At 40.7% G+C, this 26,002-nt stretch overlaps 1 protein-coding gene and 1 long non-coding RNA gene across 2 annotated transcripts; one reads left to right on the forward strand and one right to left on the reverse strand.

Moving 5' to 3' along the window:
• Nucleotides 1–223: 223 nt before the first annotated feature.
• Nucleotides 224–14,215, reverse strand: LOC130562167 (uncharacterized). The gene is made up of 3 exons (XR_008963912.1): nt 12,722–14,215; nt 11,087–11,164; nt 224–631 (listed from the first exon to the last, which is right to left on the reverse strand). It is a non-coding gene; the product is annotated as an uncharacterized LOC130562167 (long non-coding RNA).
• A 9,040-nt stretch (nt 14,216–23,255) lies between these two features.
• LOC130562151 (SCAN domain-containing protein 3-like) lies at nt 23,256–25,151 on the forward strand. Its single transcript, XM_057347026.1, has one exon. It carries the CDS (start codon nt 23,522–23,524, stop codon nt 24,557–24,559), a length of 1,038 nt encoding a protein of 345 aa, XP_057203009.1. The 5' UTR covers nt 23,256–23,521; the 3' UTR covers nt 24,560–25,151.
• Nucleotides 25,152–26,002: the final 851 nt, after the last annotated feature.

The following is a 26,002-nucleotide window of genomic DNA, read 5'->3' on the forward strand; positions in this document are numbered from 1 at the left end:
GTCATTTTCTCGATAAAGTATTGCAAATGAGCACAACACAACATGAAATACATATCACAGTAATGTAGCTTACGTCTGTTAATATGTGGTACAAAGCATTGTTCACTGCTTGCATAGATACATGGAAGTAATGTAACTAAACATAATGTATATGTTTTATTTGTCCATTAGTACTGATGATGAATTCAGGAAAATAAACAGCGAGTTAACACATCAAAATCAGAAAGAGCTTTATTGCCAAGTATGTTTGCACATACAAGGAATTTGTTTTGGTGACAGGAGCATCCAGAACACAGAAACAGTAACAACAGTACATAGAGACCATAACACAATAGAATACAGTACACAATGATTTAAATAAGGGCCTATGGGTATAAAAAATGAAGAAATACAATACAATAAACATAAGATAAAGATATAGAGAGTGTAAGGCTATGTATGTATGTAAATATATACAAGTAAAAAATATGTGCAACTACCTCCACATTTAAATGCAGTATTGAGCACAAATCACAGAGGTCACTTGAATCTTGTTTGACTGTTACAGGGACAGATGAGCACACTCGTTAAAATCAGGAAGGTGGGGATGGTGATCAGCTGCGAGATGGCAGTAGGGTGTGGGGTTCAACGCCTGTAGATACAGGATCATTTGTTACACCAATAAATTGAAATAAAGCTTTGATTTATGTGATGTTTACTTGTATATGTATTAATAATTATTAAATGCATTTATTTTCTTACATCAAATGTACGTATTTTTTATTGTGTTTATTGTGTACATGTTTATTCTATAGTTTCCTGTAAATAAAACATATTACATTACTTCAGGCATTATGTCATTGATTCACTGAAAACGTATGCATTCACACTTTTGTAGTCTGTATTATTGCATAGATGGCATATGGCAATACAATTACATTTAGTAGCCTATTTTAATACAATATATCATTTTCAGGAAAAAAATGAATAAGTATTGGTCAGCATTTATCAATAATATTGTGCACAAGTGTAGGTGTGGGCTAGCAATGCATTTCTAGGGTACACTTAATTTATAAGCAATAATACTTATATTCCTTGACAATAAAATCAGCAGTGCTCTCCTAAGGCGAGATCGTCGAGCAGCTGCCCGACGTCTCCTTTGTGAAGGCATTACAAACATGTTGCAAATGTTGGGAAAACTCATGGAAGGTAAAGTTGTAGCGTTACTGATGTTAATGCACCTGTCTCTCATAACTTTAATTGTTGCGCTTGTTATTACGCCACATGGTTCATCGCTGGCCATGTACACTCCAGTACAGTAGGTGGCGGATATGCACCACAAACGTAATTTGCTACCCGCCATTAAAAAGGAGAAGCAGCTCATCAATATGGTGGACAACGGCTGATCGCATACATACTAGAGCTGTAATCGGGCCTTAAAAGTTAGGCCCGACAGGGTCCGAGCCCGACAAGTAAATTTTGATTGACAGCTTTTTAAAAGCCCGAACCCGTTTACAGCCCGACATTAGGCTATTCAAATGTGCGCACGCACACAGCTTTTTGTCAAGAATGCGTCATTTAGACATGTCCTCTGTAACATCGTAACATCTCACATATCCCACTGGCTCATTATTCTCATTATGCACATGGTCAAAACTTTCCCTCACCTCAGACTTTGCTTTAGTTGCTGGTGTAACCAAAACATAATCGCCAGAGGCAAGCCTCCGTTTCACCTCCTCAGCATCCATTTTCGCATCTTTCTCGCGCTAATCGGAATGCATCAAATGACCGCTCATTTACCTTGCAAGCCCGTGCGCGGCCCGAGCCCGTTTAAAATTTTAGAAATTAAGCCCGAACCCGACCGAAACCGTCGGGTCACGTCGGGTCCATCGGGTCCGGGCAAAGATCTTCAGCTCTAATACCCACCCAACATCGGTATGTGGGCCCCGTGTGGGTTATATCTGGGCGACATGGGCTCCACATGGGCATGGGATAAAAAGGGGCAAAATATATGGGCCCCATGTGGGATTACAAATGTGGGTCCCATATAGGTTTGCCCTTATGGGACCTTTATGGGCTGCATGTGGGCACACGGATTTTATGCTTAAAATACATATTATGCCTTTACACTCCTTTAAATGTTGTGGGAATATTTTTCAGATAAAAGTATGATTTAAATATCAATATAATCAATAAGTGTTTTCTTTCATTAAATCATTAAGCTGTGTGATTTTGTCATGTGCTTGCTATCTTACTCAGTAAAATAGTTACTGTGGCAAATGGGGGTTGGAGCCATAAATTATCTAGATCAACACACACACACACACACACACACACACACACACACACACACACACACACACACAAAGAGTCACAAAGAGTCATAAAGAAAAGAAATGTTATGAATCAATCCACTGCATATGTTTTAAGTATAATCATGAGTTGTGATGTGTTTTAATTAATCATAGGATTAAGAAACAACGCTATATAATTAAAAACATTAGATGATTGAGTGTTTTCTTTTTACTAAAAGAATGTTAAGAATGTTGGTATGTTGTCCGGCCACAATAAACTGTTTCTAGGAGACCACTCCCCAAAAGAAACTGTCCTGGAGAACATTCCTCAGGACTGGCGATTGACCACAGGATATACGTTTTGAAATGTTATTTTACAGGAACTAAGAAAAAGGACTTCACGGTGATTGGTGGAAAGGGAGCAGCACTCCTTAAAAGGCAGAGGAGGAGTCAGAAGATACGAGCGACGTCACATACTTAATAAATATGGGTGTTTTTGAATATTTTGTGTTGTTGGCTTGTGGTGGAGTGAGGAGATCGTCTGACAACCCAAAGCTTTGTTACCTTTTTACATCTGATAATAAAACTTCTGTTTAATTTTGGAGAACGTCTCTGTGCAAATTTTTGAGCATGCAGGACTGCCTTTAAAGTCCAACAATGTGTACATTTGAACATTTGTATGTGGGCCCCATATGGGTTTTATCTGGGCGATATGGGCTCCACATGGGCATATGTTTAAAATGGGCAAAACATATGGGCCCCGTGTGGGATACCAACATGGGTCCCACATAGCTTTGCCCATATGAGACCTTCATGGGCTCCAAGTGGGCATATGATTTCATGCCTTAAATACATTATGCATTTGAACTTTTTAAAGTTCTTATATTTGGTTGATAATCCTTTTAAACATACAAATATCTCAGATATTTAGGCTGATTTTGTTATGTATTTAATGCAAATGGAGTTTCTGGAATATTTTGTTAATTCATTCAATAGGCCTGTATCAGTATTTTCTTCCTTTCACTGTCCTAACTGTATGAAAATCAACCACGATAGATAAATGCAGAAATCCAGGTCAATTTACATGAGTCTCACAAGCGACGTTCTTGCTCAATGTGATAGATACTTTCGACTTCGTACTTAGCTGCGCAGACCGACCGGCGCACATCACACTACCGCGAGATCGATCACGAAGCACTTGCCTAGAAACGATGTCGCGGTATCTTGATGTCATAACCCGATTGCTTTGCGCAGGTTATGCATGGAGTCGAGCACACCCCTGACCGAGAACACTTTGTTCCGCTTGACAAAGTAGTTCTCCTGAGTTTTGGTAGATTTTTGGTAGATTTCTCTTATATCACATAATTAAATATTCTTTTGTTGAAAATGTTTAATGTTTAAATGACAGCTATGATTTAAATCAAATAAATAAATCAAACTACAGATGAGTTTCTTTATCGGCGGAAAGATATCTTTGGCAGAGCAGTGGCGCGCTGGCAACTCCACCGAGCAGCAAGTTTATCGAGTCGGGACCTGAAATAATAAAAAATAAGAAGGTAAAATTCATATTTTCTTAAGCGTGTTTTTGTTATCCGTGTTATCAAGCACCGGGAACCCTGTTCTGACCGTCATTTTCTTTTGCATTTTGTAAGCCTGCGTGTAAGTTACCTGGCATTTTTCCACCTGAGGTAAAATTGAATTGACTTTACCACAGCCTATGACGAGTGATACTAATTTACGATATTTAACCATTTAATGCCGTTCTTTTTAATTCTTCAGACGTCTAAAGCTTAAAAGGCTGATGTCAGAAACGATGCAACGTTAGGACATAAATTGTAATCTGTTCTGAGACCAGATTTATGCAGCCCGCGCTATCGTTGTCTGCAGCCTGTGTAGTGCTAGAACGCTAGTTCCCATTACATTTTAAATACGTTAATGTGTTCTTCAAGAACCTTGTTTTTTACTGACAATGTACATCATATAACACGGATTTGTTGTATTTGCTTTGTTTGCGTGATATTTCTGGTTCGTGTAGTGCTAATTATAAATGAAAAGCCTTTGAGGGTTCTCAGCATAACGTTACCAGAGAGTGATTGACAGCACGACGTGATAATGTCCCACCACTTATAACGATGTATTAAAATATGGGTGCATTACTAAAAAGCATAAATCTCAGGACATGACAAAATTTCTCCAGGATTTAAAACCCACTCGGACCCCAGGGGGGTTAAATGATTGATCTGCACATAGATGCAGCATCTTTGCCTTCATTATGCAGACTACACATAACAGATTGTTCATAAGATTATGTAGTATATACTGTACTTGTCAACTAATAATTATGTTATTGTGAGGTGATGCATTTTTGAATTGTTTGACATTAAATTGATAGCATGTAGAGTACTCATTTGTGCTGTAAACTATGTGATGCTGGACATATCAAATAACCGTATTTGTGTTCTTCTGTTACAGGTGTGGACTGAAACCACTGGAGCACGAGACAGGGGTGGAAAAAGAGCCCTTAACGCAGTCTGGCACTAAACATCAGACTGTCAGCAGTTTAAGCGTTCAAAATATTTTTTGTTCAGTTGAGTTTAAAGTACCCTTTGCAGGGCTTGACATTAAGCATTTTCATGTGTAAACTTGTCATTCACTTGTCCGGGTACAAAAATTACTTGTCCAACGATAAAAAAATGATATTTTATTTGAATTCTCAATATAATTGTTCCGGATCTAGATTGGTAAAATTTGCTTCTAAGCATTATAACTAGTGTCCGCTTTGGCCGCCTGAATTTGGTTATAGGCCTACTCTCCGTGACTGCTATAAAACAAAGGCAAGCAGTAATTATTATTAGTGTTAAGGCTGTAGGTAGGGCTGTCACGATTATGAAATTTGATTGACGATTAATTGTCTAATAAATCATTGCGATTAATTGTCTGTTTTAGGGCTTTGTCGATTATGGCGATTAATTGTCTGTTTTTGAGCTTTGACATTTAATTCTCATTCATTTTTGATTCAGCGATTGAAACGACCATATTGTTCTGAATACAAGACTATGTTTTTTTCTTGGAAATACATCGGAAAAAATTATATGAAAAAGTCATATATTTAAGGTTTAGGCTTTTACCTGTCAATAATACAACCACCAAATACTTGTAAATGAAGTAAATTGATCAGGTGTGAATTGAAGCAACCATTAAAATTTGATTTCAAAATTTTTCTCACTTGCAAGACTACAGTAAAATTTTACTTGTGTGTTAATGAAATTTTGGTAGACTGGTTTTCACACTGAAATTTGCTTAAATAATATTAAATTGTACTGCAGGTAATTTGTATATGTTTTAGTTTTTTTTAAGTGATTGTGTTGTGGTGGTACATTTTACAAGTATTACCATGCTTTAGTAACAATATATACACTAAAATATGCAATATGCAGATGCACTACACCTCCCCCTAGTGTCTTCTATAGAGATGTGCGATAATTGCGATGATCCGAAATCATCGCGATGAGGTCAAACAATCGCGATGAGACGATTATTTAATAATCGTGACAGCCCTAGCTGTAGGTTAACTTTTTTTGCTAGAAAGGTTTAAAGTTTGGTAGCACAGGCAGGCCCGGATTAAGAATTCAGGGGCCCCTGGGCACAAGTGTTTTGTAGACCCCATGCTTTATGAAAGCTTTATGTCGCTGGATATTTCGCTTTGTGCTTCTCCTGAACAAAAGCTGCTAAAGGGCTTGTAAAAGTTACTAAATCAAGGATCAGATTTGCGTACGTTAGAAATACTGTTTTATGCGCACTTGCGTGTGTGCGGGCCAGAGGCACACGGTAGAATGAATATAGCAATAGCAATGTTATGTGAAATGTTATCCCCCTTTCATGGGCCCCAAACGTGCATGGGCCCCTGGGCCAGTGTTGTGCCTAGAAATGCACCCCTGCCAGATTATGCACCCTCCTTCCCCACAATGGTTAGGGTGAGGATTAGGTGTGGGGAGGGGTTAGAATTAGCCAATCGGACAGCGTGTTATAGAAGGAGGTGCATAATCTGGCAGGGGTGCATTTCTCCCCAAACCCACTTGGGGCCCATGCCTCAAGCCCATACGGGGCCTACATTGGCCCCACAAAAAAATGTTGGCTGGGTACATACTACATCCATTCACGGAAAACAGTACGTACCCATCTTGCCCCGTTGAGTACGTACATACTGAAATTGAGCACATACTCATTGAGTATGCGATTTGGGATGCAGCGACGGTATGTGCGGTGTGAGAAATCACAGGATGCGAGCGGTTACTTACGCGTGTTGCCAGATTTGACCAAAAAAGCAACGGAAAACAAAAACCTTGTATAAAAAGTACAAATGTAAATGCTTTATATTGACAAAAGATTTTAAAATATATATTCCCCTAATTTCCAGCTTTTATATCTTTATAAACCTAATCGCTTTACAAACCCAGCCTAAATTATCCTCCAAAAAAATGCGTGAAGCACACGAAACACGGCAACACCTAAAGAGATCGCTCTGCAAACTTATAAACACAACGCATCTGCAGGTATCGGTTTGTTAAAATTGCAGAACATAAGTATTTTGTTGCCGTAATACTACTTTTGTGTACTGAATGGTGGGTGTTAAATACGCGAAACACATGCGAATGGCAGCCACGGCTCTGAGCTCCGCTATTCTTCTCACTATCACATATGTTTGCACTATGTGTGTACTTTCTTCTGCACTGGAAGCTACTGTCGCCAAGCCAAATTCCTTGTGTTTAAGCATACTTGGTAATAAAGCTCCTTCTGATACAGCAGAGCATGTCTATGGTTACTCGGTGTCAATCATCACCGTTTCGGATTTTTGCAAACAAACACGTAGTAGCGTACGACGAGTTGCTACGGAAACCGGACGTGGTAATATGCTGACGAAAACAGAGGCGCGCAGTTACGAGGCTACAATAACTACTGCATCTATCTTCAGCACATCCATTTTTGTTTCGTTGGTCATGCGTCTCATAGCAACGAGGCGCTTTGTTTGTTTGTTGCGTTCTGAAACTCGTATGATACCAGTTATGTAGTGTATTTTAGCCTTAACCGTTTACAAAGTCTGCAAGTGTATGACGCCTAGTTTTTAAAAATCTGTTCAGATTTTAAAAGTCTTGTAGGGTATTCCAGCCATTAGTGACAACGTGTCCATTTTTAGACATACGCCTGATGCGTCTAGTAAGCCAAACTTTTACTAATAATGCATTCATAGGGCAATAGTATTTATTAGTGCATTGAATGTTGCCCCAGGTTTGTATAACAATATACCGTGATCCAGTGCTCTGCACTTCACTGTTACTGTTTTGAGTGTATGTGTTTGTGTTCCTAAGTAAAAGAAAAAATGTCCTAAATAAAACAAAATGTTCCTAAATAGATATTCTATTTAGTTTATATATGTTTTATGCATGTCAATATTATGTCTTATATTTTTAAATACATAAACGTTTTGGGAAAAAATGACCATAGACCGGCGAGGAACCATATATGGTAACTTCATTGACCTTGATTTTCAACATAAAAATGTTTTATTATCTATTAAAGGGGTCATGTTGTGCGACTACGTGTTTTTCTGTGTCTTTGGTGTGTTATAAGTTGCCCATGCATGTACAGACGTGCTCAAATTTGTTGGTACCCTTACAACTCATTGAAATAATGCTTCTCTCCTCCTGAAGAGTGATAATATTAAAAGCTATTGTATCATGTATACTTGCATGCCTTTGGTATGTCATAGAATAAAGCAAAGAAGCTGTGGAAAGAGATTAATTATTGCTTATTCTACAAAGATATTCTAAAATGGCCTGGACACATTTGTTGGTACCCCTTAGAAAAGATAATACATAATTGGATTATAGTGATATTCCACACAATTAGTTTCTTTAATTAGTATCATACATGTATCCAATCCAATCATGTATCGTAATCAGTCATTCAGCCTATTTAAACGAAGAAAAGTAGTCACTCTGCTGTTTGGTATCATTGTGTGAACCACACAGAATATGGACCAGAGAAAGCAAAGGATACAGTTGTCTGAGGAGTTCAGAAAGAAAATAATAGACAAGCATGGTAAAGGTAAAGGCTACAAGACCATCTCCAAGCAGCTCGATGTTCCTGTGACAACAGTTGCAAATATTATTAAGAAGTTTAAGTTCCATGGAATTGTAGCCAACCTCCCTGGGTGCGGCCGCAAGAGGAAAATCGACCCCAAATTGAACAGAAGGATAGTGTGACTGGTAGAAAAAGAATCAAGAATAACTGCCAAAGAGATACAAGCTGAACTCCAAGGTGAAGGTACGTCAGTTTCTGATTGCACCATCCGTCGCTTTTTGAGCAAAAGTGGGCTCCATGGATGAAGACTCAGGAGGAAGAAAAACATAAAAAAGGCAGACTGGAATTTGCTAAAATTCATATTGACAAGCCACAGCCCTTCTGGGAGAATGTCCTTTGGACAGATGTGTCAAAACTGGAGCTTTTTGGCAAGTCACATCAGCTCTATGTTCACAGACGAAAAAAATAAAGCTTTCAAAGAAGTGAACGCCATATCTACAGTGAAATATGGAGGAGGCTCGGTTATGTTTTGGGGCTGCTTTGCTGCATCTGGCACAGGGCGCCTTGAATCTGTGCAGGGCACAATGAAATCTAAAGACTATCAAGGCATTCTGGAGCGAAATGTACTGCCTAGTGTGAGAAAGCTCTGTCTCAGTCTCAGGTCATGGGTCCTCCAACAGGATAATGACCCAAAACACACAGCTAAAATCACCAAAGAATGGATAAGAACAAAACATTGGACTATTCTGAAGTGGCCTTCTAGTCCTGATCTGAATCCTATATCGAACACCTATGGAAAGAGCTTAAACTTGCAGTCTTCAGTGGAGAAGGCACCCATCAAACCTGAGACAGCTGGAGCAGTTTGCTCAGGAAGAGTGGGCCAAACTAACTGTTAACAGGTGCAGAAGTCTCATTGAGAGCTACAGAAAATGTTTGCTTGCAGTGATTGCCTCTAAAGGTTGTGCAACAAAATATTAGGTTAGGGGTCCCATCATTTTTGTCCATGACATTTTCATTTGTTTTATTATTTACAATATTACGTTGAATAAAAAATCAAAAGCAAAGTCTGATTTATATTAAATATGGAATAAACAATGGTGGATGCCAATTACTTAGTCAGTTTCAAGTTATTTCAGAGAAAATTGTGCATTCTTCGTTTTTTGTGGAGGGGTACCAACAAATTTGAGCACGTCTGTATTAGACATGTAAAATTGCAAAAATTAAAGGGTCGGATCAAAAGATGCATTCTTTCTAAAAGCGAATGCTCACCCAGACCTGCCTGAAACGCCTTGTGTAACCACACCCCCACAAATCTACATCAGTTCGTGGTATGACTTGACTAAGACCTCCCAAATGTATACGCAAGTAAGGTGGGCGTACCTGTCAGTACAATTGCTTTGGAACCCGATGTTCCAAATATGATAAGAGGCATTACGTTTCCGTCACCAGCTTGCAGTATTCGACCAATCACTATGCACTGGTTAACTGGCCAATCATAGCACACCTCGCTTTTCAGAGCGATGAGCTTTGTAAAAAATCTGCGCGTTTCAGAGAGGCGGGGCAAAGAGTAGATACAAACATGCACGGTATGTGGAAAATACAGCGTTTTTAACCTTAAATCGTGTATACACATTGCATTACATCTAAAACAAATGGTAATATTTGTTTTAGCCATGTCATATGACCCCTTTAAGTCACAAAAGTTCAAAAGTCTTGTAATAACCTCCAATAACACTCCAGGGTTGAAATTTTGAATTTCTAAGTATTTCATTGAGTGGCTGTAAGTCTGTAACTTACACCAAAACTGGAGTCATACAAACATTTTTCATTCGATGAAATCTACATCTAGAAATGAACAGCGTAATGCATTGTGCATTGTGCCTAACATATTCTTTTGTCTTCCACAAAGCAGGTCCGCCACACAAGACTACAATGACATGGAAATGAGTAAATAATGACAGAATTTTCACCCAATGACCATCAACAATAAGCAACAAATAATCAATTAATTTTTTAGATAAAATAAAAGTCTTATTATTGTGGTCAAAGTTGTATGTCTGCAGCGTGGGTCACATTTTTGATTTTGAAGTAAGCTTGCACACTTGAACAAGCATCATGTCCACTGTTGTTGTGTTTGACTGAAAAAGAAATCCAACATTTCTGCACTCAATGACTCAGAGGAGCTCCGCACACAAGAGTAAGTGACCTCCATATCTAACCTGAAAAAAACCAGGCATTCATAACATACTGATGCCGAATGTGCCTTACAAACAAAAAAGATGAGACCAGGCAGGAAAAGAGACAGAACATTCCCTCTGTACAACTATATTTCAGCTATACTGTTGAACAAAGAGGCAGATGGAGAGAAACAAAGAGACACAAAATAAATCTCAGATAGTTTAGAATGAGGAGGTGGGGGTGTATCAGACACCTCAAAGAGGGAAGGAATGTGAGAACAGACAGATGAAAGAAACGTTGCACACGTTGCCTGTATTCTGTAATTCACATGCCTGAAGTCACAGCAAGGACTCCATCCTCCACATACCTTTATTAAACACATGCACCATCACACTTTTCTTTAATGCACTGTTTAAAGTGTTGCAGAAGTGGGGTACAGAAAGTAGATCCTCTCGGTTTTATCCGCATGCACTGAATCTATTAGACTATAGGACACACACACACACACCTGCACATCTTCCCTCCTAGCGTTGATAATTGTCATCCTGTCTCACCTGTGAAGCTCTGTCTCCCTCCACTCTTCTTCCTGTCGTACTCTCTTTCTGTGTTTCTCTGCTTCCATCTCCTCCTCTCTTTCCGGAGCAGTAAGTCAGGGGAGGAGGAGCGGAGAGAGAGAGAGAGAAAGAAAGAGAGAGATGCACTATTTGTTTTTGCTGTTCAGGAAAACTGAAAAATGAGGGAAAATAAGAGAGATATGGCAAATGACAGTTGTCAAGACTATACTATCTGCTCAAGACTGTGTGTATGAGCATGTATGTTTATGTAATGCCACACTAGCAAGTTACACGACTTCTTGTAAAGATTTACAGAACCATCTTGTAAAGAATTGAAGTTGTCCTTACATAAGTTCTTACACTGGCCATATCATACTTTAAATCAAAATGTCAACAGGTTTGTGTGGGGGTTACTCTAGTGGTAGAGGTGGGAAATACTTTGTATTATTGTCATAAAATGAAATCCTTACAGTTACTAAGGACTGTGTGCTTGGAGTTTATCAATCTCTAATTTTATTTGCAGTGATGTACGTTAACTTTTTTTGCACGTAGCACTGTTGCTACAGAGGTTTAAAGTTTTGTAGCACAGGCCAAACAGTTGTAGCTTAAGTATAAAACGTCTGTTATATTAGAAAAAATATACACAAAAATATGTGTGTAGTTTATCACATGTTACAGTTGGGTAAATAAGGGCCATATCATTTAGTTTTTCCCAAGTTCTGTGTTTTCCATTCTCTTACTATACAATAATTATATATTTGTCCACATACCGTTGTATACTATTATATTATTTACAATGGTAAACTGCAGTAAAATTCCTCCTTTTGCAGATACAAAGGTGTTTTATATACATTATATATATATATATATATACTGTATATATATATAAATACTAGTTTAGTAAATATAAGTATACTCTAGTGTTTATAGTTTATCAATTTACTGCTAGAATACTACAATTTATTATAGTAAATATTATAATACAATAATGTTTTTAATCTGGATGTTCAAGTTTTCCAGACTTTTATTTTGACGGGTCGTCGCAAAGAGTGTGTGGTTGATAATATATTTTCTCTAATAGTGAAATGCTTATGAAATAAGCTCTCAGATCAGCTCTGGAGATGGAGTTCATGAGTTCATGTCCTCATAAAGAGACGCAGACAAATGCATGAGCATCACACACGTGTGTAGTAATGCGTTAAACTGTGCACTCATTCACATTCACGCAAAACAAGCAGGTGACATATTTAAAAAGCCGGATAGCGCTACTCTTTCCCTGTTTCCACATTGCACAAATCACAGGGCTCTAAATAAAGACACACTTTAAATGCAAAAACAACTAAAATAGCAGTGCACCATTGATTTACATCACACACAAACAATTACGCCGACAAATACACAAACAAGCGAATCTGTCTAAAACACGTGCAAAACTGTATTGCGTGTGGGCTACACTGGTAAATTTGTTCTTCGCACAGACAGATTTTTTCGTAACATATGTCCAGCCCTGCCCAAAGCATTGTACTGCATTCACTTCATCCAGACCTCATCTGTCTGCTATACACGCTCTTCAGTTCTTCATGTGCTACAAATATACTCCTATAACACTGCACTAGTCTAAAACTGTCTGCTTACCTCACTAGAATAAAATCGTCTTGGTTACGTATGTAACCTCAGTTCCCTGATGGGCACAGGTGTACCGCGACGGCCCATTCCACCTGGGGGATGTCGACATAGCCCCTGGCTGCCCCACCATCGAGGGAAGTGAGGGCGACAGAGCTGGTCTGACGGAAACGCGCCGAAAAGGGGGCGTTCCACGTCTTACTGAGCTCCTCATGCACCTCTGGGAAAAACGGGACCGGGGTTGGGTGCGGCTTGGAGTCGCGTCCAGACCCGAGGTACCACGTATCCAGCCGCGAGCCCGGGAGAGCATGGTTGACATCTCGATGTCCGCTTCATCCTGGGCTCGATCCCCCAAAGGAGGGAGCTCCGAGGAATCGTCGGGATCGGATGCCAATAAGTCGCCCTCCGATGCTGCAAGCGACATCTCATCGTCGTCACGTACTTCCGAGTACGTGGCGGAGGAACAAGATGGGGTAGGACCGTCCCCTGGGGAAGATCATACGAGCGAGATGGGGCGCAAGCAGTCCGCGAGCCTGTGGCTGATGGGTTGCCGCTCACGGAGCTCCCCTTATCACCCCCGCTGCTCGCCGTCAGGGACGGCAGGGCCGTAGCCGCTGCGATCCTAGGACGGGAAGCTGATGAGGTGGCGGCTGCTTCCACAAAGAAAACAGCTACCCGCAGTGCGGGCATGACGTATCCACAAATGCTGCCTCAGCGTGCCGGAGACCCAAACACCTGAGACACACATTGTGTCCGTCCCCCTCCTCAATGAGCGCATTGCACCCACGAGAACAGAGGGACATGCCGCGCTGGAGAAATTTGCTCTTTTAGAAATAAAAAAGGAAAAAACTCGAACACCTCCGGAACTGCCGAGACACCCAGGGGAGAGTCGCTGCAGAAATAGATCAGTAGAGACTGTAGAATGATCATAAGATCGAAGGTTTCGAAGAACAAAAGGTGAATGAATGAGCACGCCGGCTTCCTTTCATACCCGGATGTCCGGGGCATAGTCCGGCATGCAAATTTTGTTCGCCAATTTCATTGGCCTTTTCCAAATAGTCAGAAGACGATTGGTTCTCAAGAGTGAACCCCATCTGTCGGTTCGACACAACGTCGAGAGACCGACAGAAAGGGAACGAGACATTAAGGGTTAGTAAAGAAGACACACACACTTAGACACAAACACACACACTGTAATAAGATAAATGCATCAGAGCTACCACAAATGTGCCACAAGAAAGAGAGAGAGAGCCCGGGAGATTGTTTTATTTTATTTTTTGCAGTTGTTATATGTTTGCATTTATGTTTATAAATGCTTTGTCGATGCTGTATGTAAAACAATGCCAATAAAGTGCTTTCTTTGAAAAAAAAAAGACAGAGAGAGGGAGAGGGAGAGAGAGAGAGAGAGGGAGAGAGAGAGAGAGACAGTGAGGGAGAAAGAGAGATGAAGAGAGAGGGAGAGAGAGAGAGGGAGAGAGAGACAGGGAGGGAGAGAGAGAGAGAGAGATGAAGAGAGAGAGAGTGAGAGAGGGAGAGAGAGAGGGAGAGAGAGACAGGGAGGGAGAAAGAGAGATGAAGAGAGAGAGAGGGCGGGAGAGGGAGGGAGGGAAAGAAGAGAGGAGACGAGAGAGAGAGAGAGAGAGAGAGGAAGAGAGAGGTAGGGACAAGGAGGAGAGAGAGAGAGAGAGAGAGAGGGAGGGAGGGAGGGAGGGAGGGAGGGAGGGTGTGGGTGGGGCCGAGTGCTTTGATCTAATCTACTGTATCTCATTAACACACAATCCACTTTAACACTCCTACCAAACACTCCTGTTTTTGTTTTCAGATGGATCAACACACGGCATTACGGTCGTGTGTGTGTATTTATCTACTGTAATTGAGACCCTTGGATCTCACATTAACAGAAATTGATTCTGCTATGTGGAAGCTACCATTTAGAGAGAAAAGGAGAAGGCGGGGGGGTGGCATGCCAGTAAGGCTTCTTGGAATATTGAGAGCGACTTCAAAATATTAACATTACAAAACAAATAGCTGAACGATATAGCAACGATTTTGCAGTAAATAAATATACATATGTATTTAAAAAGGTTTAAAAAGAAAGTCAAGGTAAAGATAAAAGGGCAAAAATTATGACTTATGCACTAATTGTAATGGATATGGGACATGGGCTAAATCTGAAAGATAAATAATTGGTAAAAAGTGCTAAGCAGTGTTTCCCATTCATTAACTAGACTATGGGGGCCCGCCATAGTCCAATTTGTTCCGCCATAGTTTAAAAACTAACCAAAAAATTTGTATAGGCTACTTCTCATAACAACATATCATTGTGTTGTCTGTTTCACATATTGATTTATTTGTCGCGGCCAGCCACACTATCAACACTGGCCGCCATGAATAGATTTTTCATGATCCCCACTTTTATTTTACAATTTAAAACCGCTTAATTCACTGTAGAGTTGCGAGCACTCAGCGCCCCTCTCGCTCTCACTCATGTCGCGTGCAGCGTCTCGACAGCACCTCTCTCTCACATGACAGTGAACGAATTAAAAGGTGGCACTGGCAGTGTTTTCAATATGCGTTTCCTTTGTGTACTTGCCTTTCCACATAAACGTCAACATTCACAGATGTTATTGACAGAGAAGACGGCTGATCGAGTTTATCAGTACTTGCCTTTCCACATAAACGTCAACATTCACAGATGTTATTGACAGAAAAGACGGCTGATCGAGTTTATCATGACTTAACGAAAGGTTAGCGGAGTTGCCCACACACCCTTTCTCTATGTGATTGGTGTAAGGCTGTGTGCGAGCTCTTGACCTCCCTCCGGTGCAGTGTGTGTGTTCTGTAGTTGTAACTCTGTGTAGCAGCAACAGTGTATTCTCCCATATTTCTGAAATTGCACCGAATTGTCTCCGCTATACGCGATCTACAAAAAAACTATCACTCGCATTTAAAATAAAAAAAATCGCTCATAACACAACAACACATTGATGAGAGAGCAACAGCAGTAAAGGCTGTGCGCTGCATGAGACAAACAAGTATAGTATATAGCCAAAATCACATATCCGCTCTTCAATATAAATGTATGGTGATTTTGTCAGACAATGTCGCGTTTTTAAATCAGGATTTTAGCAGCAGTTAAAGTAACAGCTGGTTGGATTAAACACGAGATGTTATTGGGTCGTGTTTAGTCATTATTTTATACTCGTTTTATGTCTGATAACAGAACAGATAATATGTGAAAATAGCATTCATTTGTGTTAAAATACAATATAATGTGATAGATCAGACAGTAGAAGTGAAACAAACACTAGACACTAGAACAAAAGCACGTGATGACGTCAGAAAATATGCAAATTAGCGTGTGACGTCATTTAAAAAAAAATTCATTTGCACTTGTAATCTTTAATCAAAAACATTAAGCTCCTCTCCCCCTCTCAACAACAACTCTTCACCACATGACGTCAGCAACAAAAAAGAGGAAGGACTATCCTCAATGTCCAATGGCCAGGCATTTTTAGCCCTCCCCTCCAGGCCCAACTTACAACAAACCAATCAAAAAGGCAAGGGCAAAATAAAGCCCCGCCCTACATTTTTTTCTAATTTCAGAAGCCGTTTCACTTGGATATACGTCACGATAGGGAAAAGAAGACAATCGCAACTTCGGTAACATGGTGATTTTAAAGTCTTATACTGTATATTTATATTACTTATTGAATGCATTATTATTATTATTATTGTTAATATAACTAATAATAATTGTAGTATTATTATATAATTTAATTAGTTTATAATAATAGGACTTATTGTGAAGTCCTCATTTGAATGAATGAATAAAAGTGTTTTGGAGTGGGAGTGTTTGGGGACACTGATTTGGCGTCAGCACTAGGGTTGGGAATCGTTTCAATTTTATCGATTCCGATTCCAATTCTGATTCTGCTTATCGATTTCGATTCTTATCGATTCCCAGTTTCGATTCCACAGTTGAAGTAAAACATTTAGATATCAACCTGTATGGTCATTTAGCCTGCTTATTGACTTGTTTGCAAAATATATTTATATATTTATGAGCACCGTTTTGTGTATATTTACACATAGAAACACACCTTTTCTGATTTATTACAATTTGTATTATCATAGTTGAACTACATCATGGTTAAACTGCAGTTACTATAATGCAACTATGGTTAATTTGTGATTCCTGTGCTTTAATGCAAATTCTATAGCTAAACTATGCTTACTATAGTAAAAAATATCGATAATTTTCATAAGGGCTTTTATTGAGATATCAGCAGATCATGCAACGCATGTACTTTTCTGAAAATATGCACACAGGAATTGATAAGAGGAATTCAAATTTTAATCTCAAGTATCCGATTCCTATTCCTTTCGATTCCAATCTGATTCCTAGCCTTTCGATTCCGATTCCAAATTGGAATTGATTTTCGATTCCCAACCCTAGTCAGCACTTAAGGCAAAAGTATAGTCCGGCCGTCCGCACGACCTAATTTTCGTCATCAGGGGGGTCCGTGGCCATCCGCACATCCCTGTGACGGAACGCGTACAACAGCGCATGCACAAATTTTTTTTTTAATCAGCCGAATCCACTCGATGATGTACTGCGCATGTGTCAAACTCGTCTATCCACACTCATCCGCGATTGAGTATGCTCAAGAAGCTGTGTGGACGCTTGTGCGCGAGACGGACACGGAAAGTCAAGTATGCCCGGCCCTTTAAAAGGGGGTGACTGGGGGGGTGACCCTGTCTACGTGATACTTTACACGTAGCTCTGCGCATGGACACGCACATATGCGCACAATATGGCTATACCATTTATTCCCACGAGCGAGAACCAAAAGCACATACACATGCACATACATATACACATGCATGCACATGAAGTCAAAACAACTCTGCACTTCACACTCACACACACACACAGTTTCCGAGCTCCACACCAAAGAGCACCATGAAATATTCAGTGAATTTTTCAACATGTGCTTTATTCCCGCAGCATGTGTATCAGTGCAAAAAAAGAGAGAGAGACAGGAAGGAGGTAAGGGGGATGAGATGGAGTCAATGAGTGCAATGGGAGAGCAAGAGTGAGAGAGAAAAACCCAGCTGACTCTTTTCCAAGCTACTCCCCCTAGCAACAGCCCTCGCTCAGTCTGTGCCCTATTGGCCAACTGACAGGCCGCATCACAATCCCATGCAGGACAAACAACCAATGAGATGTTGTAATGGGTCTGAGCTGACGGAGAGCTAAGCTTTTAGGATTCCACGTTCACCATGGCAACAGAAGCCTGGCCCTGGCATAAAGCTACTCGGCAAAAAACCCCACTTACAAACAAAAACACACTGCGACCAGTAGACACATGGACTGTTGCTCTTTTAGGAATGTCTGTAGCGCAGCGGACATTTGCACAAGCTAACAGAAGTAAACAGGCATAGCCACACACATACATAGGCATTCCTGCACAAAGAAAAAACACTAGAGTAAGAATTTGCTAAACCTGCCTCATAAAAAGACTTTCTGTTCTGTATTTGTTATGTGCTAACCAGACATGATGTAAAGTTGCAAAACATTGTAAAATGTATATATTCTAGTAGTCGACCGATATTGGATTTTGCCGATAACGATAACTAAGGTGTGCAGTGCCTGCCGATAACGATTAATTAACAATAGTTTTTTATTGACTCTGAATCAAAACATAACACTAAGTAAAATAGCAATGAAGTTTATTAGGCTACAACAACAAACAGTATTGCCTGAACTATGAAACTGTAATGTTCCTTTAAATAAAACCCCTAAATATTATCTATATTGATAAGTATTAAACTCAGATGTATGGTTTAATCAAAAATTATAAGTAGGTGTTTTCTACATTGACAATTTAAAAATGGTTTCTTGCATCAAATTAATGACATCTGAGAGATCAATTGTACTATTTTTTATTTAACAACATTACAATACAGTTTTTAGTTAGACATAGCCTTGGAGAGCATAGTCTTACTGTTCTTGAAAATACTATTCTTTAAAAGCTGCATCATAAATGAATACATGATATGTCCATCATATGTACAGCGAATCATATTGATCAACACAAGAATACAAGGCGCTTTGACAAACTTGGTCTCTTAGCAATATTTAGAAGTGTGTGCCCAGAGGTGGAAAGTAACGAATTACATTTACTTGCGTTACTGTATTGAGTAGGTTTTTTGTGTACTTGTACTTCCCTTTCTGTCGGTCTCTCGACGTTGTGTCGAACCGACACAACCCCAAGGTGGGAGTCCACCTAGGGAGGTCATGGGTTGCCGAGGTGGGAACCATTCATGAGGATACATCAGACGGAACAGCCCACGGAGGGGGGGGGTTACCACGTCTGGAGCACTAGGTCCGGTTAGAGCTATGTGGCAGATAACTCAACTGTTCCCCGGCCTGAGGGGCAGGGCTGCTCTGCCCAGCCCAACCCCCAGGAAGGTGCTTAGTGATGGATGGAATGCCTGTTCTTTACCCAGTGGGGAAAGAAGGGAGGCGTAATAGCCGCTGATCCCCCTAGAGGAAGGGAGAAGGGCTTTCGCAGGCGTACGCCCTACCGGCCCTACACGTTGCCCTGCAGGACGCGGGCTGACACCGGTTCCGCGCATAGGTATTAGAACCTCGCAGAGTTGTTGGGCATAGCCCAACCCGCAGCTCTGCAGATGTCTGCCAGAGAGGCGCCCTGAGCCAGCGCCCATGAGGAGTGTGCCTCACTCCTGACGGGCAGGGGCGATTTTGAGATCGGTATGCCATAACGACGGCATCCACGATCTAGTGCGCCAGCCTCTGTTTGGAGACAGCCCTCCCTTCTGCTGACCTCCAAAACAGACAAAGAGCTGCTCAGAGCTTCTGAAGCTCTGCGTGCGGTCCAAGTAGAGGAGCAGTGCGCGTACTGGACACAACACGGATAGGGTTGGGCCTTCCTCCCCGGTGGGGAGCGCTTGCGGGTTCACCACCAGGTCTCTCGGGAGAGTGGTGGGAACTTTGGGCACGTAGCCGGGACGGGGTCTCAGGATAACATGAGAATCCCCGGGTCCGAGTTCTAGGCAATCTGTGGACATGGAGGGTGCTTGCAGATCCCCTACCCTCTTGGAGGTGAGCGCCATCAGGAGAGCCGTCTTTATCGAGAGGTGACAAAGAGTGGCAGTCCTTTATGCCACAACGCTGGCCGCCCACCCCAGCGGTCGGGGGGGTATGCTTCAGGCTCCTCAGACCAAAAGGTGAATGAATGAGCACGCCGGCTTCCCTCTTATACCCAGACATCCGGGGAGGAGTCCGGCATGCAAATTTCATTCGCCAATTTTCTTTGGCCTTTTCTAAATACTCAGAAGATGATAGGTTCTCAAGACAAACCCCAATCTGTCGGTTCGACACAACGTCTCGTTCCCTCCATCAGGGAACTGAAGTTACATCCGTAACCAAGACGTTTTTTAAGTAGCTTTTAAAATCTGTAATTTTACTTGTACTTAAGTACGATTTGTGTGATGTATTGTACTTCGTTATATTTAAAATCACACCCGTTACTGAGTAAAAAAATAATGAAAACATTGCAAGGAAAAAAACGCGACCAGATACTCCAGTGAATAATGGGCGCGAGTTTGAGATTGCGCCGATACCAGAAGAGCGATGGAGACGGAGAAGTTAACTTCGGTATAGTGCACCTGTCCTAAAGTGAAACCCTATCAAACTGCTGAAGACAATGAAGTAAACCCCTGGCCATATTTAAGCAAACATTTCAGATTCAAGACAGGATTATGGACGCTGTGCAAACTAGCATCTTATAAAAATCCTAATGTGCAAGAATGTAGAAGTAAGATAAATAATATTTGTTTAAATAATGCTCGTACCCTTGTTGCATTGGTAACTTATAAGAAGTTTGAACTGTATAGTAAAAGTCAAAACGACATTGGCACATAATGCTTTATATGGTAAGTGTTTAATTTCGTTTTGTAGATGCACGGTTCACTAATGTGTCTGCACCACATTTACGCAGTGTGAATAGAACCGAACTGAACAACTTCTGCTTTAATGACATATTTAAACGTGCATCATATGTCTCTCTCTGTAAGCGCGGTGCAAGAAAGTCATATGAAAATGTGCTTGCTATTTCATGCATTTTGAAAAGCCTCGCAGCCCTGCCGGGAAATGACTGTGTTGCCAGATCATATTGTTGAAAAGAACAGCACACAATGACAAGCCCAAAATAAACCTACAAATCGACAAAATTTAATAAGGCAAAAAACCACTACGCTCAACTGTTCACTTTACTAACTATATAATGTATCTGCAGCTTCATAAGAAAAGACTTAACAACAAATGCGAAGCTTTTAAAAATATGTAAACATGGCAACACCGCGAGAGCGCGCTGTGAAGCTCTGAACATAAACGAAACATGGCCGAAAACAGCAGATACGTATCAAACAGCTTAAACTCTTGGGATTCATGTTTCTTGTTAACTGCGATCAACTGCAAACATGTTGCCATGGTAACGATCAGGTTACAACGGTAAATCATCACATTTACTCTCATTCCATACAAACGTGGAACCATTTATACGTGGTTTCACTGCTGAAACTTAGCAGTGTGTACCATTGATTATTTATTAAGAAAATAAGGCTTACAATCTTTTTTAAGGCTTAATTTAGCTTCTGAAGAAAATATTTATTGATTTAAGAATTGTTTTGTTAATATTTCTGCTATAGGATTCTGTGATATTTCTGCAAAACAAGGCAAAAAAATATTTATTTGTTGCAGTGCACCGTTTTAATACAGGTACGTCTAAAATTTTTTGAATATCATGAAAAAGGTCAATATTTTTTGTCACTCATTTCAGAAAGTGAAACCCACATATTTATAGATTCATTACACATAGAGTGAAATATTTCAAGCCTTTATTTATTATATGCCAAGTCCTGCTGGAAAATGAAATCAGCATCTCCATAAAGCTTGTCAGCAGAAGGTCAGCTAAAATTTCCTGGTAGATGGCTGCGTTGACTATGGACTTCAGAAAACACAGTGGACCAAAGTCCTCTTATCAGATGAAAGTAAATTTTGCATTTCATTTGGAAATCAAGGTCTCAGAGTCTGGAGGAAGAGTGGAGAGGCACAGAATCCATGTTGCTAAAAGTCCAGTGTGAAGTTTCCACAGTCAGTGATGATTTGGGCTGCCATGTCATCTGCTGGTGTTGGTCCACTGTGTTTTAAGTCCATAGTCAACGCAGCCATCTACCAGGAAATTTTAGAGCACTTCGTGCTTCTTTCTGCTGACAAGCTTTATGGAGATGCTGATTTCATTTTCTTGCACGACTTGGCACCTGCCCACACTGCCAAAGGTACCAAAAGCTGGTTCAATGACCATGGTGGTATTGTTCCTGATTGGCCAGCAAACCCGCCTGACCTGAACCCCACAGAGAGTCTATGATGAGAGACACCAGACCCAACAATGCAGATGACCTGTAGGCCGCTATCAAAGTAACCTGGGCTTCCATCACACCTGAGCAGTGCCACAGACTGATTGCCTCCATGCCACGCCATATTGATGCAATTCATGCAAAAGGAGGCCCAACCAAATATTGAGTGCAAAGAAATGAACACGTTTCAGAAGCCTGACATTTCTGTTTAAAATATCCTTTTTTTTTGTTGATCTTAGGTAATATTCTAATTGTCTAAGACAGTGTTTCCCAACCGCTGTTCCGCAGCACACTAGTGTGCCTTGACAAGTTGTCCGGTGTGCCGTGGAAAATGGCCAATTTTTAATAATAATAAATAAAATATAGATGTACAGCAATGTTTTACAATTAAAAGTAAACCAACTGTGACCTCATCGCGTATTTGACCACGTATACGTGACCTCATCCAGGAGACTGTACGTATACGTGACCTCGTAGCCCGCGATTTTCCCATGTGCGAATTCCACACATAATTATGACCACGCTACTAAAACCAACGGGAAAACATGGATAAATTCTTGAAAAGAAAATCTAACGACCCTGAATCGGAACCTGGGCCCTCTAGCATTGGAGACACAGGAAAGAAAGCAAAAACGGTGAGCTCAAGACAATACAGCGACAGTTATCTGTCATATGGATTCACTTTCACCGGGGATCGCTCGGCAGCACTACCCTTATGCTAAGTCTGTGGAGAAAAACTATCTAACCATGCAATGGTTCCTAGCAAGCTTAAACGTCATTTACAAACAAAACATCCATCACTTATTAAAAAAGACAAACTATTTTGTGCGTTTGAGAGATCAAACGGAGAAACAGGCTTCTTTGATGAGAAAGAGTACCACAGTGTCTGAAAAAGCTCTCGAAGCTAGCTACCTGGTTGCTGGTTTAGTGGCAAAATCGAAAAAGCCACATATGGTGGTGGAGTCATTAATTATGCCTGCATGCAAAGCAATTGTGAAAACAATGTTGTGTCCAAATGCTGCCAAAGAAATTGCAAAAGTGCCCGTTTCAAACAATTCAACCGCCAGACGCATTGATGATACTGTATGTCCGCTGACATTGAGAGTGTTGTACTGGAAAAAATAAAAACTAGCGTCAAATTTGCACTCCAAATTGATGAATCAACAGACATATGTGGGAATGCTCAGCTATTAGCAAACGTGCGCTGTGGATGGTGAAATCATCAGAGAGAATTTTTATTTTTGCAAAGAGTTGCCATCAAAAACAACAGGAGAGGAAATATTTCGGGTGACATCCGATTACATTGAACAAGGAGGACTAAAATGGGAAAACTGCGTGAGTGTGTGTACCGACGGAGCAGCATCCATGACTGGGAATACCAAGGGATTCGTCAGTAGAGTCAAAGAAAAAAATCCGAACGTCACGGTCACGCACTGTTTTTTGCATCGCGAGGCACTTGTTGCCAAGACGTTACCAAAGGAGCTGTCGAATGTGTTGGATGGTGCAGTGCGTATTTTCAACTTTATAAAAACAAGGCCTTTGAAAAGCGGACTATTTGCTATCTTATGTGAGGAGATGGGGGCAGACCATAAGACTTTATTGCTTCATACGGAGGTCCGATGGCTGTCCCGTGGTAAACTTTTGTCGCGTGTGTACGAACTGAGGGAACAACTGAAAACCTTCTTAACAGCGGAAAAATCGGAGTACGCATTGCTGTTGGCAGATGAGGAATGGTGTGCACGGTTGGCATACATGGCGGACATTTTTGCACACCTCAATGAACTGAACACACGAATGCAAGGGAGAAATGAAAATGTACTAACTAGCACAGACAAACTGCATGGATTCAGATCAAAGCTTGCCCTCTGGCGACAACATGTGGAAAAAGGCTCTCTTGAGATGTTTCCCCTTGCCCAAACTGGACATTCAGACAACTTTGCGGCATTGTGTGAGGTAATTTGTAAGCATCTATCAACTCTCGAAGAAAAATTCTCTTTTTATTTCCCCTTAACATCACCTGAAGCCTTTGACTGGGTTCGAGACCCATTTAGCTCATCTGCAATGGATAACGCAAATGGACTGTCGCTGCAGCAACAAGAGCAGCTCACTGAAATGAGACAGGACCGTGGTTTGAAAATTACATTCAGTGACCTACCTCTGGACAGTTTCTGGTTGACTGCTGCCAAAGAGTACCCAGTCATTGCAGACAGTGCAATCTCAGTGTTGTTATCTTTTTCCACAACCTACTTATGTGAGCTCAGCTTTTCCAGTTTGACTTATATAAAGAACAAAAATAGAGAAAGATTGAGAGCAGTTGACCAAGAGCTCCGTGTGTCGTTGTCATCAATTCCAGCGAGGATATCATCTTTGTGTTCATCAAAACAAGCTCAAGTTTCACATTGACATCATATGTGAGTACTACGTTTATTATAATATGCTGTCTTAAGCAATTTAAAGCAATGCAGTTTTGTGCAATTTTGTTATATTTTAGTGGTTAATGTGATGCTGGTGTGCCGTGAAATTTTTTGCAAATTAAAACTGTGCCGCGGCAGAAAAAAGGTTGGGAAACACTGGTCTAAGACACTGGATTTTGGGTGCCTTAATAATGCCATAATACTGTGGGATGTAACTAGAAATGTTGGCTCTCTGTTAAACACTTCGTGGGATTTACTTTAATCGACTTAATGCGCAAAATATAAACATGACCTCGGTGGTTTTGGTTATGTACTATTTTGTCGTGTGTATATGCGCGTTTCTTCACTTAAAAATTAATGTCATTAACATTTTAGCCGATCATGTTGCCTCTGTAATCTCTGCATCTGTTTTCTGTTGTGGAGGTGGGGCGCACGCACGCACGCAAAACTATATTATTATGACAAATGCCCACCCATACTACAGTCGTGATATTTAAACATTTTTGCATATTTTCTCTCACATTGTCCTTATCACTTGAGCTAATAGGCTACTAATGTTAGCGCACTCTTGTCGGCAAGATACTGCTGTTCTCCAATTTGTCAACAAATTAATAACTTTTTAAAGGGGTGATATGACATGGCTAAAACAAATATTATCGTTTGTTTTAAATGTAATGCAATGTGTATACATGATTTAAGGTTGAAAAACGTTGTATTTTCCACATACCGTGCATGTTTGTATCCCCTCTTTGTATTTGCAGATTTTTTACAAAGCTCATTGCTCTGAAAAGCAAGGTGTGCTATGATTGGCCAGTTAACCAGTGCGTAGTGATTGGTCGAATACTGCAAGCGTGTGATGGAATTGTAACGCCTCTTACCATATTTGGAACATCAGGTTCCAAAGCAATTGTACTGACAGGTTCGCCCACCTTACTTGCGTATACATTTGGGCGGTCTTAGTCAAATCATGACGAACTGACGTAGATTTGTAGGGGTGTGGTTACACGAGGCGTTTCAGGCAGGTCTGGGTGAGCATTCGCTTTTAGATAGAATGCATCTTTTGTTCCGACACTTTCATTTTTGCAATTTTACGTGTCTAATACATGCATGGGCAACTTATAACACACCAAAGACACAGAAAAACACGTATTCGCGCCATATGACCCCTTTAACATGTCCTGTGTACTGCAACTGCAATGTGCTCTACCTTGTCATTGTCAAACTTTTAAATCCGCAAATAATGTAGCCTATTCTGCCCCGTGCATAGTAGGGCTGAAACGATTGCTCAAGTAACTCGAGTAATTCGAATACAAAAAATCATCGAGGCAATTTTTGTTGCCTCGAAGCCTCGTTTAATCCATTTAACTACAGTACACACGGAGCACTGCGTTTCCCCACGGACCATTATTACTGACGCACAGCCCGCTAAACT

Source organism: Triplophysa rosa, linkage group LG1, assembly GCF_024868665.1.
Source record: "Triplophysa rosa linkage group LG1, Trosa_1v2, whole genome shotgun sequence".
Taxonomy (NCBI): domain Eukaryota; kingdom Metazoa; phylum Chordata; class Actinopteri; order Cypriniformes; family Nemacheilidae; genus Triplophysa; species Triplophysa rosa.